The sequence below is a fragment of the Ovis aries genome, chromosome 14 (genome assembly GCF_016772045.2).
Source record: "Ovis aries strain OAR_USU_Benz2616 breed Rambouillet chromosome 14, ARS-UI_Ramb_v3.0, whole genome shotgun sequence".
NCBI classification, from domain to species: Eukaryota; Metazoa; Chordata; class Mammalia; order Artiodactyla; family Bovidae; genus Ovis; species Ovis aries.
The window spans coordinates 6,919,029-6,935,924 of NC_056067.1; the positions used below are offsets into that span (position 1 = coordinate 6,919,029).

Here is a 16,896-nt window from a genome sequence, read left to right on the forward strand (position 1 = left end):
TGCAGGCTCCAAGCCACCTGGTTCTTAAGCCAGCCCTGGAGCTTCAGCCTTCCCTGCAGGGTTGTCCAGAATTTTCTCTGTGATGTGGTGTGGTATACCCACACGCTGATCCTGGGCTTTATGCTTCTGGAGGTGCTGTCATCTTCTCCCACCAGCCCTCCCTTTTGCCTTGCTCATTCCACCTCATTCTATCAGACTCAGCTTGCGTGTCACCTTCTCCAAGAAGCCTTCTCCTAACTCCTTTCCCAGGCTGGCTTTGGCACCCCTGCTTGTAACTCCCTCAATATCTTCTGCGTCTGTCTCCATCAGGCTATGAGGGACTGCCACTCGACAGTTCCTGGTATACAGCAGTCACTCAGTGAGTACAGTTGAGTTAACAAATATAACGAGGGATTAGAGTATACAATATAAAAAATGCTCTAAAACAATAAAAGCTTCCCAGGTGGCTCAGTGGGTAAAGAATCCATCTGCAGTGCAAGAGACTTGGGTGCGATCCCTGGGTTGGGAAGATCCCCTGGAGGAAGGGCATGGCAACCCACTCCAGTGTTCTGGCCTGGAGAATCACACGGACAGAGGAGCCCGGAGGACTGCAGCCCATGGGGTTGCAAAGAGTCAGACAGACTGAAGCGATTTAGCATGCACACATGCAGGAGAAATGGGCAGAGGATTGAAACAACATAGCTAATATTTATCAAATGTCTACCACGTGCCACCTAATATTCTCAAGGCTTTCTATGAATGAATTCCCTTATTCTTTACACAACCCCATGAGGCATGATTACATCTACATTTTATGAATGAAGCCTCTGGCCCAGAGAAGCTGAGCGATTTGCCTGCAGCCACGTGGCCGAATGCCTGGTCCACCCACCCTACTGAGCATCATCCCCTGCTCTGCTTGGCATGACGAGGCTCAGGCCCCTCCCAGGGGAGGAAGCACAAGTGTTGGGAACGTGAGAAGATGCTCACCCTCATTTGTAGACTAAAATCAGAACCGCAGAGCTTGGAAAAGCGTGACGAAGACTGGCAACAGCCAGGGCTGGCGAGGGTGTGTGTCTCGGGAAGCCGCCTGGCCACCCATCAGAGAGGCCAGCTAAGTCCCTGCAAGCCGTGAAAGCCCGGGCAGCCAGAAAGGGGAGGCGCATCCACTCCCCTGACACAGATGGAGTTTCAGATTTAAAACACAGTGTTCTCACCACCTCCAGTCTCTACCCAGATGCCACCTTCTCAGTGAGGCCCCGGTTTCTTACATGTGCACACACCCACAGAGGTGGGACTATCCTCGTTCATCATGCCTTCAACAGATCTCTGAGCAAACAGAACGTCTTTACACACGCAACATATAATGTGTAATAAATATAAATAAATATATATACAAGTTGCATAAGCTGAAAGAGTAGTCCAGAATGATCCATAGGGAAATGTGAACATCAGTCACCTCTAAAGAGAATTCAGGGGGAAAAAAGGAGGGAACTTGAATGTTTAAAAAGCTTACACTTTCCATAGTGTTTCAATTTTTTGAACTAAGTTACTTTTTAACTTTAAGAAGGAAGGGAGGGAAGGAGGGAGGAAGGAAAGAAGTCTCGGGGTGGGAAAGGGAGGGGACATTTTGGGGACGGCAGTTAGACAGGCCTCCATTCCAGGCCTCCATTCAGGGTGAAAACCACCCTGAAACAGCAGTGAAGGAATCAATTTTCTGAAAGGTATAAATACCCACAAGAAAAAGAGCAAGAAGGGACAAGAGTAGATACTGCTTTCTACCATGTGGATGGGAAATCGGACGAGGCAGGGCCAAGGTCATGCCCTAAAGTTTCCGCCAAGTACCTGAGAGGGGATGGCCGAGATGGGGGCCACCGCCCCCCCTCCCACAAAGCCTTTGCAGCTCAGGACTGGCAGGTGCCAAGGACCATGGAGAGTGGCCCTGCCCAGCCGTGGACACCAGAAGGTAGGGGGAGCCCAGAACCAAGTCAGAACTGCAGGAGGCCACCTGAGACTGGGCATCTGGGCTAAGTGCACTGGGGAGGATGCTGGGCTGGGCAGCCAGAAGTGGACACGTGACCCCAGTGGAGGGTGGTCTGCTGACATATAAGCCAGGAGGAGATTTTGCTATTTCGGTCTTTTCTGACAGTTCATCCATAATACAGGATCAGAAAGTCATCAGGAACCCCTAAATCAGGAAAGTAGGATCCATTCATGACTGCCCCCGCAAAGCAACTGGTCCTGTAACTATAACTAGGGTTGGGTCCCCAAGTATCCTGGCATCTCCTGCCCTGGCCCCGCCAGCCTTCAGAAGTCTCCCTGAGTCTTCCCCTCAACACAAGCCCACCTCCTCCCCAGCCTACCACCCCTCTGTACCTTCTCCCCAGGTTCAAAGACAAGAGCAGACAAGCCCAAAGGCTCAATGAGCATGTGCAGAAAAGACTCAGCCTCAGTGATGAGTTAAGAAATGCAAATCAGAGAGACACTGAAGTTCCTCTTTTTGGTTCCCACAATAATGCTGACAGTTCAGTTCAGTCGCTCAGTCGTGTCCGACTCTGCGACCCCACGAATTGCAGCATGCCAGGCCTCCCTGTCCATCACCAACTCCCGGAGTTCACTCAGACTCACGTCCATTGAGTTGGTGATGCCATCCAGCCATCTCATCCTCTGTCGTCCCCTTCTCCTCCTGCCCCCAATCCCTCCCAGCATCAGAGTCTTTTCCAGTGAGTCAACTCTTTGCATGAGGTGGCCAAAGTACTGGAGTTTCAGCTTTAGCATCATTCCTTCCAAAGAACACCCAGGACCGATCTCCTTTAGAATGGACTGGTTGGATCATGGCAAAAGTAAAACTACCTCGCTGGTTACTTTGTTTGCTGGGGAGAAGGGCAAAATCACCAGTACAACCCCAGAATAAGTGCCTCTGGGAATTTATTCTAAGAACACAATTCAGAAATAAAGCAAGAGAAAACCAAATAAGTTTTCAGTTCAGTTGCTCAGTCATGTCTGACTCTTTGCAATTCCATGGACGTTTAGACCCAATCCGTGTCTAACGACAGAAGACTAGGTCAAATGTACATTTTCTCATATATATTAAATGGCATGACTACAATTATAAATGAAGACCTGCCCAATATGGAAATAGGTATACGCTATGCTGAGTAGAAAAATCAAGACGCAAATGCTGTCATACAAAATGCCTTCCAGACACACAGACACAAACATAGACACACAGGGGTGTGTGCCTGAATGCCCCCCACACACACGAGCAGAACAGGCTTTTTCCCACTGTGTGATTAGGGTCTGGGAAGAAAGTCAGATATCACACAGCAAGACAGTGTGACAGAGAAGTTTTCAAAAGCCCCAAATCTCAAAAGTAAAAAGCTGAGTCAGGGGACTTCCCTGGTAGTCCAGTGACCAAGATCACACACTCCAAGGCAGGGGTCCCCAGCTCAGTCCCCCATCAGGGAACTAGATCCCACATGCTGCAGCCAAGAGTTCACAGGCCACAGTTAAAAGACTCCGTGCAACACAGCTAAAATCCAAAGCAGCCAAATAAATGTTTTTTAAAAAACGCAGAAAGCGGGGGTCAGAATTCTGACTCTGGCATGTTACCCTCTGGGGAGTCCTAACTTCTTAAAGGCTCAGTTTCCTCACCTGTAAACTAGAGATGAAAAAGACAAGCTATTCCACAGAGTTATCAGGACTGGCTGAACTACTGCCTACAGTCCTTAGCGCCACACCCAACTCCAGAAAGGATGTCTTAAGTGTCTGTTACTGATGCCATTGCTGTTATCGTTATCACTAGTATCGTTATCACTAGTAAGGCTGCAGCCTGTGGAGGGCTTGGGTCAGCTCCTCTCCAGTAAACGCGGATGTGAGGTGTGCCACGTGGAGTTTGGAAAGTGCCTCCTATCCTGTGGGAGCCTCAGCTGGCCTTCCATCTCTAAAATCAACAAGGAAACTTGAGCCGAGTTCAATGCCCACCAGTTGTTCACAAGTCCACACCAAGCAGATGATTCCATTTGCACGTACTGTCTAACCCAGAGGACAAAAGTCATGCTTCCTTGTTACCAGCTGGCTTCTGCCCATGCAGGAATATAAACCCATGTGTCTCGACTGTCTTCCCTCCAGACTCTCCTACGTGCGAGTGGTCTGCTGGATAATGCACCCCCCCAAAGATGTCCCCATCCTCACGCCCAGAACCCCGGGATATGTGACCTGATGTCGCAAAAGGAGCTTTGTCAGAGGAGACCGCCCTAGATCACACAGGACAGACCCGATATCACCACAAGGGTCCTTATGAGAGAGAGGCGGGAGAGGCAGAGAAGGAGACGTGACGGCGGAAGCAGGGGAATGCGGGGCCAGGGGCCAAGGAGAGCGGGCGACCTCTGGAAACCAAAGAAGACAAGAAAACCGGTCCTCCTCGAGAGTCCCCTAGGAGCACAGCCCTGCCAGTTCACTGTAGACTTCGGACGTCCAGGACTCCAAGAGTGTAAATGTGCATTGCTTTAAACCACTCAGTGTGTTACAGCAGCCACAGGAAAATCAGATGGGCTGCTGCTCCACCAAGAGCACCTGCCTTTCATAGGTGGGACCTGGGCTCTGGCAGTCACGCTGTGGCTGCACTGCAGCTCACCTGGACGTGCCTGAGAAGTGTGCTTTAGCCCCAGTTTCCTGGGGCAGCAGAGGGGCATGTCTCTGCGGACAGCACTCAGGGCTCCCAGGCATGCGGTCAGCACTAGCCGTTTTGAGTCATCATTTACATACTATAAAATTCACCCGTCCACAGTATACAATTTAGTGATTCCTAAATTCACTTGCTGAGTTGTACAACCATCACTACAATCAAATTTGAGAACATGTGGATTGCCCCCAAAAGAAGCCCTGTACCCATCAGCAGGCATTTCCCCTGCCTTCCATTCCCTCAGCCTCTGGCAGCCACTGATTTGCTTTCTGTCTCTATAGATCTGCCTGTTCTGGGCCTACCAAAAAGAGAGTCCTACCGTAAGTCGCCTTCTGTGACTGGCTTCTCTCACTCAGTGTCGTGTTCTCAAGAGTCATCTACATTGTAGCCTGTGTCAGCGCTTCATTCCCTTTTATGACTAAATAACATTTCATTGTCTGAATATAAGAAGTTCTGTTTACCCTTTCATCAGCTGATGGACACTGTTAACTTTCATTTTCTGCCAGTTCTTCTGGCCCTGAAATGAACTTTGATAATTGAGGGAATTCCCTAGAAGAGCTGCGAATATGTATGCGTGTGTCTTTTCCTATAAAGAATAGAGGTTTAAAAAAAAAAAAAGACATAAATGAACTTATTTACAAAACAGAAACAGACTTATAGAGTTCAAAGACAAACTTACTGTTACCAAAGGGGAAATGTGGAGGGAAGGAATAAATCAAGAGCCTGGGATTAACAAACACACACTACTATATATAAAGCAGGGGTTCAGGATGGGGAACACCTGTACACCTGAGGCAGATTCATGTTGATGTATGGCAAAACCAATACAATATTGTAAAGTAACTAGCCTCCAATTAAAATAAATAAATTTGTATTAAAAAATAAAAGAAATAAGCCAGTCACAAAATAAATAAATAAATAAAACAGATAACCAACAAGGACCTACTGTATAGCACAGAGAACTCCATTCAATATTCTGTAACAACCTATATGGGAAAAGAGCCTGAAAAAGAATGAATATATGTGTAACTGAATCACTTTGCTGTGTACCTGATACTCACACAACACGGCAAATCAACTATACTCCAATAAATTTTTTTTTTTTTTAAATCAAGCCTAGTGGAAAATCCTCGTGCAGGACTGACAATTCCATCCCCCTGGAATGCTGAGCCAGCATCTTTGGAACCACTGAAGATGTCTCATAGGAAGGCCCAGGGATGCTGGCCAGAACACTGCCCTAGGACCCTGGGGAAGCCTGCTGGTTTGAACCTAAATCTCTGTAATGCCTTTTGGTAAAAACGGGTCACAGACCTCTGAGGGCTTCAGCATTGCCAGACCTGGTACTAAGGCCCCACCCAGGCCCTGCCATTGGCACTCCATGTCTCCACCCCTCCACGCCTCAGTTTCCCCATCTATAAGCAAGGCTGATCATAGCTAAGCTTGTTATGTTGCTATGTTGTCCAGTTGCTAAGTCAGGGAGCCAGTGAGGGGATTAAATGGCAGGCATTCATCAAACACAAACGGTAATGCTTCTACTGCCGTGGAGCCCAGGCCTGCATCATCAGGGTGGTCTTTGCAGGGCCAGCTGGGGGGGTGGGTGGAGCTGGAGCCCTGGTCCCTGGGGGTCTACCCAGGGAGGGGGAGACTAGCTTTTCAACGACGTCTGCAAGCCAGATTTTACCACGTGTAGACAAGGTACCCCTCACAGCTTGTGCCTGGCGGGGTGGCGGGGGACTTCCACTCCCCACCCCACCTCTGTAGTTCACCACTGATAAACAGGTCTTGGAAACAATTCCTAAGGACGCTTTTTTGAGGTGGTTGAGAGAGGAAAACAATATCTGAGCTGGCAGTGAAAGTGATTAGTCAATTTCCAAGTCTTGACAGTGGTCAAGATTCCATCGGTCTCCTCTGGATGCCAAAATCAAACCCGGGATTGGGGAGCCAACCAGGAGAGTTGATTTCCCCCTTGGATCTGCCGTGGGTCAAGCCGACAGTCAGATTTTCCACCACAGTCAGGCACTTTCCACTCAGAGGCAGTGGCCAAGTTGGACGGGTCTGCACACATTACCCATAAAAGGGTTTTACGTTCATTCATTCGCACAAGTCGCTCACTTGCCATGCTTTGGAAGACAAAACGTAAGAATCCCTTAGGCTCTGGTGGCTGCTATACGTCTGGAAAATGACCCACTTTTGTAAAAACAACAAGGCGGGTCAAAGTCTGCTGGCCTGGGAGTGGGTGTCTGAAGTGTGTTAAAGGAACAGCTGTGCCCAGGAAAACGGATACCTGCCTTCACAAGAGGCCCCGTGTGGACACCCTCTTCAGATTTCCTGTGATTCACCGAGATGGCTCGGGGCCACTGCCTCTGACACTCGGGACCTCTTCCGGAGACAAGCTGGGCACCTCCAGAAGTAGTGGTGATTCTAAAGGTCATGAACTGGGGTCAAATTCAGAGCATGGAGTGAGGACTTTCTGGAACAGTCAGTTTTGAGGAAGTATCAGGGAACCGTAACAAGCCCAGGGTGGGGGGCGTTATTCAGGACTTTTATCACTATATCCTTAAGTGAAACTGGCCTCTAATTTTCCTTGTTCCTCCCTTCCTTGTCTGGTTTGGAAATCCAGGTTATGCTGGCCTCATCAAAGGAGATGGGGTGTCTCCTCTTTTTCTGTTTTCTCTGCAACCATTTGGGTATGGGAGAGATGCTTCTGTTCTAGAATACTGGATAGGCTTGCCTGTAAAACCACCTGAGTCTGTGTGCCTTCTCTCTTTTTGTGAAGGATGTGGAACGACTGATTTAATAAATTTAAAAGCCAGGCCTGGTAGGCTGCAGTCCATGGGGTCGCTAAGAGTTGGACACGACTGAGTGACTTCACTTTCACTTTTCACTTTCATGCACTGGAGAAGGAAATGGAAACCCACTCCAGTGTTCTTGCCTGGAGAATCCCAGGGACGGGAGAGCCTGGTGGGCTGCCGTCTATAGGGTCGCACAGAGTTGGACACGACTGATGCAACTTAGCAGCGGCGGCAGCAGCCCTTATTCAGGTTTTCTGTTTGCTTAAGTTGTATCTGTTTTAAGAAATTGACCACTTGCTCCTGGGTTTGTAATTGAATGTTGTTGCTATTTAGTTGCTAAATTTGTCCAATTCTATGTGACACCATGCACTGTAGCCCATCAGGCTCCTCTGTCCACTGGCTTTCCCCGGCAAGAATACTAGAGTGGGTTGCCATTTCCTTCTCCAGGGGATCTTCTCGACTCAGCGATCAAACCCACGTCTCAGGCATTGGCCGGTGGACTCTTCACAACTGAACTACCAGGGAAGCTCTTCAAACTGAATGGCACATAGTTAACCTCAGTTTCTTAGGCTTAGAAGGATTATATCCATCCATCAATAAACAAGGATGAGTCCAAATGGCTTCTGCCCTACCAACATTCCAGGGCCCCCCAGTCAGGGCGTATTTTTATCAGTGATCAGGAACTGCCTTGCACTGCCTGGGAGCCAGTTGAGCGGTGATCTAGGGACTAGCTCTGGAGTCGGCCTGCTTGGATTTCTCTCCTAGTGCCAACCTGAGCACTTGTAGCCTCAGTCTCCTCCCACGAAAAATGGGTAGATTAACCACAGCTGCCACTCAGGGCTGCTGTAAGGACCACAGAAAGGACTTCGTACACTCCGAGGCCTGACAGGGAAGTCCCCACATGGTAAGACGTTCAACTCAACAACTTTGTTCCACAAACCTTTACCTTGTGAATTCTCACAAAGGCAAACTCAAGATCCAGAGCAAAAGTGCTTCCGCTCCCCAGCACCCCCAGCTGGCGTTCCTAATCGTCTCGGTGCTTACTCGTCCAGACCAGTGGTTCTGAAAGCAGGGTCCGTGAGCCAGCCACAGCATCTGTGAACTTGCTAGAAATGCAGAGTCTCAGGCTTTCTGCCACAGCGGCTGAGTCAGTAGGGGTAGGCGCCGTAATCATGTTTTAACATGCCCTCCAGTGGATCCTGATGCCAGCTCCACACCTGAGGGCCCAGGGTTCTTGAAAGTCACCGGGCACCTCCCCTGTCCGTGCTTAGTTCTGAAGTGCTTTTAAAGCACAGTTACTCCACGAGGATCAATAAAAGGAAAAACGATAATCGTGGTGACAGAGTGAGTAGGGAGAGATAAACAAACACGATAGAAGTGAAAGCTGAGATAATTTTACAAGATCAATGGAGAAGAGACGGCAAATGTTGTGCGTTTGTGTGGGATGACTCATTCAATGATGGGAACAGTTCTGAAAACACTGAATCAGGCGGCGTCTGAGACACAGCGCCTGTGCTCCAAAAGACAGTCATCAGGACATGAGGACGGTGATGCCCAAAATTCAGAGAAACGTGAACACGGGGCCACAGGGTCAGCGTCGACAGCGAAAACTCATCGGCTTCACGGAAACTGGGGGAACACCAGGCACCTGTGTGTTGTGTTTGGGGCTCAGAGTTGGCTCTGAGTCAGGGATGTGTCCACAGGTTAAAGGCTCATCTGAATCTGTCAAGTATTAATGCTTTGGGCTTCCCTGGTGGCTTAGGTGGTAAAGAATCTGCCTGCAATGCAGGAGACTGGGGTTCAATCCCTGGGTCAGGAAGATCCCCTGGAGAAGGGGATTGCTACCCACTCCAGTGTTCCTGCCTGGAAAAGCCTGGCAACGAGGAGGAGCCTGGTAGGCTACAGTCCATGGGGTCTCAAAGAATCAGACGCAATTGATGCTTTGGCGTATTTTGATGAAACTGTGCTAACCAATTCTGGACCAGACTACAGGGGGAGTTCACTAATCCAACAGCTCTTCCGTATGGATGAAACAGGTTTGTTTTAGAAAAAAAGAGAGAGCGAAAAAGAGAGAGATGCCTGGTAGAGAGTGTATGAGCAAGAAGGAGAAATTATTTCAGGTTTTAAACCTTTAAAGAACTAAATCACATTCCTACTTAAAATTCAAGCTTAAAATTCAAGGAGTAATTCTGAATCTACCAACAAAGGACGTGGACTATGAACCATTCATCACTACAACCAAACGCTTCCATGAGAACTGCTGTATACACCATGGCTGTGAAAATTCAGCGTTTAAAAGACACAATCCACACTCCGCCCCCTGAGATTCATTGATGGGCGTAGAGACCATTTTTAACAAGCTCCCAAAGGGACACTGAGGCAGATGGTATCTGGACCACAGAGCCATTTGTCATTACGGGAAAAGAATCAGAAGCAAAAGCCATCCTGGGCCCCTGCATGCACTTCCAAACATTGCCGGAGAAACTGCTGTCTGAAACCAAAGCACCACCCGCTAGAGCCCCAATTTAGCACTTGTTCCCACAGCTCAGATCGGGGAAGTCAGCAGTAAATGAGTAACGTGTTACATAAGTTGCTTTTCTGTATGCAGAACCTTAATTCACCAAAGAGAAGTTGAAATCATATAAAAAGCAACAGCCCTCCCCCAAAACAAATGCTGGGAAAGCGTGGCCAGGATCTCCCCATCTTCTGCCAGGCAAATATGAGGGCCCTCTGTGCTGAAAACCCTGTTGCCTCCTCTTTGTGCCCCTGGGGTTCTGGGTCAGTGGTGGATGTGGTCAGAGAAGGCGGGGCTGGGGAAAAGAGGGAAGAAGAACATTCAGGGTCCGTGCGGGCATGGACACTGGCTGTACCAAGGCTTCCCTCCGGCTGAAAACATAAGTGGAATCGTGTGTTGCTTGACTATACCTCTGACCCCCGGCTGGAAAGTTCTGGAACCACACAACCTCCTGTCTCGGGTCTTCTTCAAGAACTCCAAACCTCGCATTTTCTCTCTCTCTCTCTGGCGAGGATTCTGTATTTTCCTCTTCCCAGTTACTCCAAGACCTGGATATGATGCTATCTCTAACGAGAGTGTTAAAGGCTGACCAGGGCTTGGGCATTTATCGCCCCACTGACCACAGAAGACGTCAACCCAGGTGCAGAAAGGCACACCATCTCTAACAAGCACGCTATTCCTACCAGCGTGTCAGCCTCGGGAGTCTTCTCAACAACGACCTAGAGACACCCAGTTTCAACTCACTGGAGAGCAGCCTCTAAGTTTCAAAAGGCACAGCCCTAAGCTATGCTTTTATGCCTTACCTCCAAGCACCTAGCATAGTGACCAACTCTTGCGAAGAACAGAAAAAAAGTAAATGGACAGCCGATGCAAAAAGTAACTGCCACCCCATTTTACCACAGAGCAGGTCCCCAAAATGCAGGAGAGCCACCAGGAGGTGCTTGTTAAAAACCCACCTTCTGGGCTCCACCCCAGACTCAGGAAATCAGACTCTATGGGACCTGCCTTTTAAGAAAGTGCCAGGGAATCTTACACGCGACTTTGAGGACCACTGCCCTAGCCTTACGAGAACCTGAAGGACACCAATATTATAGGATGCGATTAAGCCAAACGACCTTTTGGGGACACTCAAAACCAAACAAGAGAAAGGCACTTCCTCCTCTCTACGCAGGCACGGGCCGAGTGGAGTACAGAATGTTCAACACTGGGAATAAATAAGGCCAAGAAGAAATCAGAAACAAGAAAGGTCTAGAGAGGCACTCAGTGTCAACAAGGCCTCCAGCAGGGCCGGCAGGCTTGTCCTCGTCTGTCTCCCCTGGTGGCGGGGAACCGTGCCCCATCCTGAATCAGGTGGTATCGACCAGACCTGGGATGGAGTGCACACAGCTGGTAGCCACGCCGCCTCTGGAAAGGGGTGCTGAAGGAGAAGCAAGCCTTTATCACAACCTCCACAGGCCTGGCGTCCCTCCACCCTGTGGTCTGGCGGCTGGAGTCAGCATATGGCCCTCCCTGACACTGACCCCCCACCCGCTCTTAGGGCGGCCCCCTCCTGAGCAGGGCGGGTGGGCGGGGTGCTGCTACCAGCCAGGGCGCCCGCAGTCACCGCCAAGCCCCTGGGCCTCCAGCATAGGAGCCGCCAAGGCTCCCCTGCCCCAGACGGGGAATCCCTCCACTGCTGGTGACTGTCACGGGAACGTCAAACACCGGTGTTTGTGCCAGGCCTCATTCACACGAGCCCACTCCTCCCTGAGAGATGGATTTTTTAAAACAAACAGTTTTTCCATATGCTAGCAGGCAGAGTCATGTCAGCATCAGGGATCCCCAGACGGAAACGTGAGTCAATCTGGGGCAGAGACTGCTAAATCAATCCCGTTTGGGTGAAATTCCTCTCTCTGGAGAAACAGGGACCTCAAAAGCGGATTGCTCGGATTCCCCCCACGGGGGAGTCCCTGAGGACGCTCTTCCCAGCCACGCACACCCTGAGTGCCCTGAACTCTGACATCACTATCCCCGTAACATGCCTTGTCACCCCATCCTCCTGGGAACTCTCCCAGCCCGCCCCACCTGCCTCTTGACACCCTCTGCCCACACACACTCCAGTTCCACCCGGGGCATCGGAAGGCCCTACTGTGTTGGGCATAGGCTGTCCACACCCATTGCAGGATTTCCTGACGTCCCAAGGCCTGGAGTCCTGGTGGCTAAAGAGAAAAATTCACCGCGTGGACACACAGGTATCTGAGAAATGAAGCAAGGCAGGTAACAGGTGCAGACTGCCCACCTGGAAGACGTGGCCGCTGAGGACTCAGTCAGGAAAGCATCTGACTACGGAGGGAAAGTCAGACTCGAGAGCTCGAAAAACCTGGGTCACTGTCTCCTCTTTCCCCTGCTGTGCCTGTGGGGCCTTGGTCAGAGGGACGGGGGATTCCAGTATCTTTGCTAGGTGACTTGCAAGAGCGGGCAAGAAGGCACCAAGCCAAAGGAGCCTGGGGGGCAGGTGTCCAGGCAGCCTCTGGGACCTAATACAGACCGGGGGCTGATCATGCGTGTTAGCGAGAGATGGGGGCAGGCAGCCTCTGGGACCTAATACAGACTGGGGGGCTGATCGTGCGTGTTAGCGAGAGATGGGGGCAGGCAGCCTCTGGGACCTAATACAGACCGGGGGGCTGATCGTGCGTGTTAGCGAGAGATGGGGGCAGGCAGCCTCTGGGACCTAATACAGACCGGGGGGCTGATCGTGCGTGTTAGCGAGAGATGGGGGCAGGCAGCCTCTGGGACCTAATACAGACCGGGGGGCTGATCGTGCGTGTTAGCGAGAGATGGGGGCAGGCAGCCTCTGGGACCTAATACAGACCGGGGGGCTGATCGTGCGTGTTAGCGAGAGATGGGGGCAGGCAGCCTCTGGGACCTAATACAGACCGGGGGGCTGATCGTGCATGTTAGCGAGAGATGGGGGCAGGCAGCCTCTGGGACCTAATGCAGACCGGGGGCTGATCATGCGTGTTAGAGAGAGATGGGGGCAGGCAGCTCCAACTGAAGGGCCAGCTTGGGGAATTCCAAGTCCAACCTGGGTCTGAGAAGGAGGAGCAGCCCCCGGCCCAGACTCCACCTCTCTGGGCTATGGTGCTGGGTTCACGAGATTGAAAGCAAGGGCCCTGGGAGGCGTGTGAGCCCCAGAGAGACACTGGCCCCCGGGGACACGAATCTCAGGTCCTGGGGGTTAGGGACTCTGAGCTGCCCTCAGGGCAGGGCCTCCAGAGCGGTTACCACGGCCTCGGGTATCCCCGAGGGCAGCTGGGGATGGTGGACCTGGGACCGGCCTTGGCCGGAGCGTCAGTGGCTTGGCCTCCCCCACCTACATAGGCGTCCGGGACCGGTGTGGGCAAGGGATTGAGCCCGCAGGGCCCCAGGTGAGAGAGCCAGGGCAGGGGCCCTGTGTTTCCCCAGGCTGCCCGCAAAGCCCCATCCGAGAGGAAGAGCAGCCACGTACCCAGCCCATTCTCCGCCAGCGCCGCAGGGCTCCCGTCGCAGTCGCCCAGGTCCTGCTCGCCCACGTCGTTCAGATCCAGGTCGGGCTGGTGGGACCCGTCTCCAAAGGGCCTCTCGTCCTTCTCGGAGCCGGCGTCCCCATTCTCCATGCCGTTCTGCGCCTTTTTCAGCGGCATGATTTGCAGGCCACTGGGGGTAGTCCTGTAAGACACCGTCTTGGCGGCCCGGTCCCCGCCTGCGGGGGGCTTGGCCGAATAGCCTTTCTTGGGCTTGGACAGGGAAGGGTTGACCCGCTTCCGTTTGTGGGAAGTCCCTTTGCTCTTGCTGGCGTCCGAGGGCCTGTGGGGGAGCTTCTCGACCGAGGGTCCTCGGCCGTCCCGCAGGAGCTTGGAGGCGCCGGGCTGCTTCCCCGACTTGAGCCTCTTGTCCTTAGCCAGGTGCAGCCCGTTGAACTCATCGATGAACTCCTCACAGTGCAGCAGGTGGTGCTCAGGCTCCCAAGTGTCCTCCGTGCTCCCGTAGCCTTTCCACCGGATCAGGTACTCCCATTTTCCCTTCTTGTTCTTCCTCTTGTCTACAATCCTTTCGACCTGGGATGCGGGAGGAGAATCAGGAAAGAGAGAGAGAAGGAAAAAATAAAAATCAAATCACTGCCAGGTCACAAGAACAACACAAGGACCGAGGTGTCTGTCCTGGCTACAGGGGCCAGGAGGCTGACCCTCCCAGGAGCCTTCGAGGCTGGTTTATTTCAGGAGATCGCTGAAGGGAACCAAAGGCACACACGCAGTCGTTTCCCATGACAACTGCATGACGCCACGCCTGGCTGGTTGCCTCTACCTGTTGGTCCCAGGCTTACTCTTTTTCTTTTTTAAAGATTGGGTGTGGACCATTTTTTAAATCTTCATTGAATTTGTTGCAATATTGCTTCTGTTTTATGTTTTCATTTTTTTTGGCCCTGAGACATGTGAGATCTCAACTCCCAGGCAGGGATCGAACCGGCACCCCCTGAATTGGAAAGCAAAGTCTTGACCACTGGACCACCCAGGAAGTCCCTAAGGCTTACCCTAGCTCAAAATCGCATTGTGAGCGTTCGCGGAAGGTCTTTATTCTTTCTGTGGCACAAAAGTGTAATCAGACTTTTAAAGACCAATTTGGTGTGGGTTTTCCACCCGCTCTGCTAACGTGTCCTTACTTATCATAATACTAATGATTAGTAATGTTTTCTGGGCATGTGTGAGGAGGCAGATGCTACTAACTGCTGGGCACGGATGCTTTCACTTCATTTTCTCCGGACAGTAACCCAATGCTGTGTTCCTCCTATCCCCACTTTACAGAGAGGAAAAGAGGCTGAGAGATTAAGTCAGTCAACTAAGTTCCAAACTGGTAAGAGCAGAACTGGGATATGAACCACTCTCAGCCCAGATTTATTTTCTCACTCACTGCAGCTACTGCTGCTAAGTCACTTCAGTTGTGTCTGACTCTGCGACCCCATAGACGGCAGCCCACCAGACTCCCCTGTCCCTGGGATTCTCCAGGCAAGAACACTGGAGTGGGTTGCCATTTCCTTCTCCAATGCATGAAAGTGAAAAGTGAAAGGGAAGTCGCTCAGTCGTGTCCGACCCTCAGTGACCCCATGGACTGCAGCCTTCCAGGCTCCTCAGTCCATGGATTTTCCAGGCAAGAGCACGGGAGTGGGGTGCCATTGCCTTCTTACTCACTAGGCCATACCAAATCTCTCAACTATAAAAATCTTCCATATTGACCAAAACTGCTTGGAATCAGTGACGCCCAATGTCCCCCTAGTTGGCTCCCCTAGCTGCAACGTTACAGGTACAACTGCCAAGCAAGGTGATGGTATATACCTTGCATAACCCCCGAGAATGTACATTTTTACTATCCATTTGATAAATGAGGAATTAAGTATGAGGCAACCGACCTACAATGCAGGGCTAGGGATGGTGGAGGTAAGATCCGAACAGAGATCTGGTTTTCAAGTCATGTACTACTATCTGCGTACCGTCAAAGGTAAGGGAATCTCTGTCTTCAAGTATTATCATGGGAAAGCACACTTAGAAAATGCCAGTCCCAAGGCTAATAACTGGTGAATGAGGTGAAGGGTATACAAGGGTTTATTTATTACTTTCTCAACTTTACTATAGGTTTGAAATTTTTTAACTAAAAAAAAAAGAAAGAAAATTTCCATTGCTCTACCAAAAAAAAAAAAAGAGCTAAATTTCAAAGGAAAAGTAAACTATTACATTCAAATGTTTATTACATTTCAGTGTCAACGTAATTTTCTAGGATGGAACTTTGACCCAATGAAAGTAATAAGTAAAGGATATGCTCTTGAAACTCATAGAAAAAAAAAAAAAATATATGAGAAGGGAAAAGTGGTTACACTTAGAGCTGGTAACTGTTAAAGATGGGTAATAGGTAAACGTGGGTTCATTTTCAACTGTTTATGTTTGTATATTAAAATCTTTATGTTTAAATTTTTCCATAATAAGAAGTGAAAATTTCTGAAAAGTGAAATTGTCTCCCAATATCTGGGTATAACAGAAGCTATGCAAAATAATTAAATGACTTTCATTGCTTTGCACTTAATAAATATCTTAATAGCTAGACCATATTGCCTTTTTATAATACTGCTTCTTCATAGACAATTTAAATTGTTTCCTTAATTGATTCATCTCAAATCAAATTGGCCTATTTCTATTAAAATTTGTTTCCTTCTAAAATGCGCTCTGAACATCTGTTTTGGATTGATTATATAATTTTTAGAAGTATCACACAAACTCTATAATAGCTTGAAAACGTAAAATCATGCCAAACTAATCAAACTTTCAATCTCTGAGTCAAGGAATGGGGTAGCTGGGTATTCATTTGTGATAATGTTGCAGAAAGTTTGGAGTGTTTGTGGAGGAGCCTGCAGCTTTGCACATTTGTAGGATTTTGAAGCAGAGAACGCGATGGCACCCCACTCCAGTACTCTTGCCTGGAAAATCCCATGGACAGAGGAGCCTGGTAGGCTGCAGTCCTTGGGTTCGCTAAGAGTAGGACACGACTGAGCGACTTCACTTTCACTTTTCACTTTCATGCATTGGAGAAGGAAATGGCAACCCACTCCAATGTTCCTGCCTGGAGAATCCCAGGGACGGGGGAGCCTGGTGGGCTGCAGTCTATGGGGTTGCACACAGTCGGACACAACTGACGCGACGCAGCAGCAGCAGCAGCAGCAGGACTTAGAAGGGGAAACCCTCTGCAAGTTTACAGAGGGAGGAAAGCACACAAGCAGAATGCCACTGCTGGAAAGAGCAGCATTTTGGAGAAGGCCAGCCTAGGAGTGTCAGGAGGAAGCCCAGACATGTCCAAGGGCTATGAGTTAAGGCCACAAATGTGTGGGCATGGAGGTCTCCAGCTTCAGAAAGCATGTGCTTGACCTC

General features: G+C 50.1%; 1 protein-coding gene across 2 annotated transcripts in view; it reads right to left on the reverse strand.

Annotated features, from left to right (window-relative positions):
• The window catches only part of CDYL2 (chromodomain Y like 2), a 166,834-nt gene that overhangs the window by 45,102 nt on the left and 104,836 nt on the right, over nt 1–16,896 (reverse strand). For both annotated transcript variants that reach the window (XM_027977653.2, XM_027977652.3), the window contains exon 2: nt 13,455–14,043. In XM_027977653.2, coding sequence (XP_027833454.1) covers nt 13,455–14,043 — 589 coding nt within the window. The remainder of the gene's footprint in view (nt 1–13,454; nt 14,044–16,896) is intronic.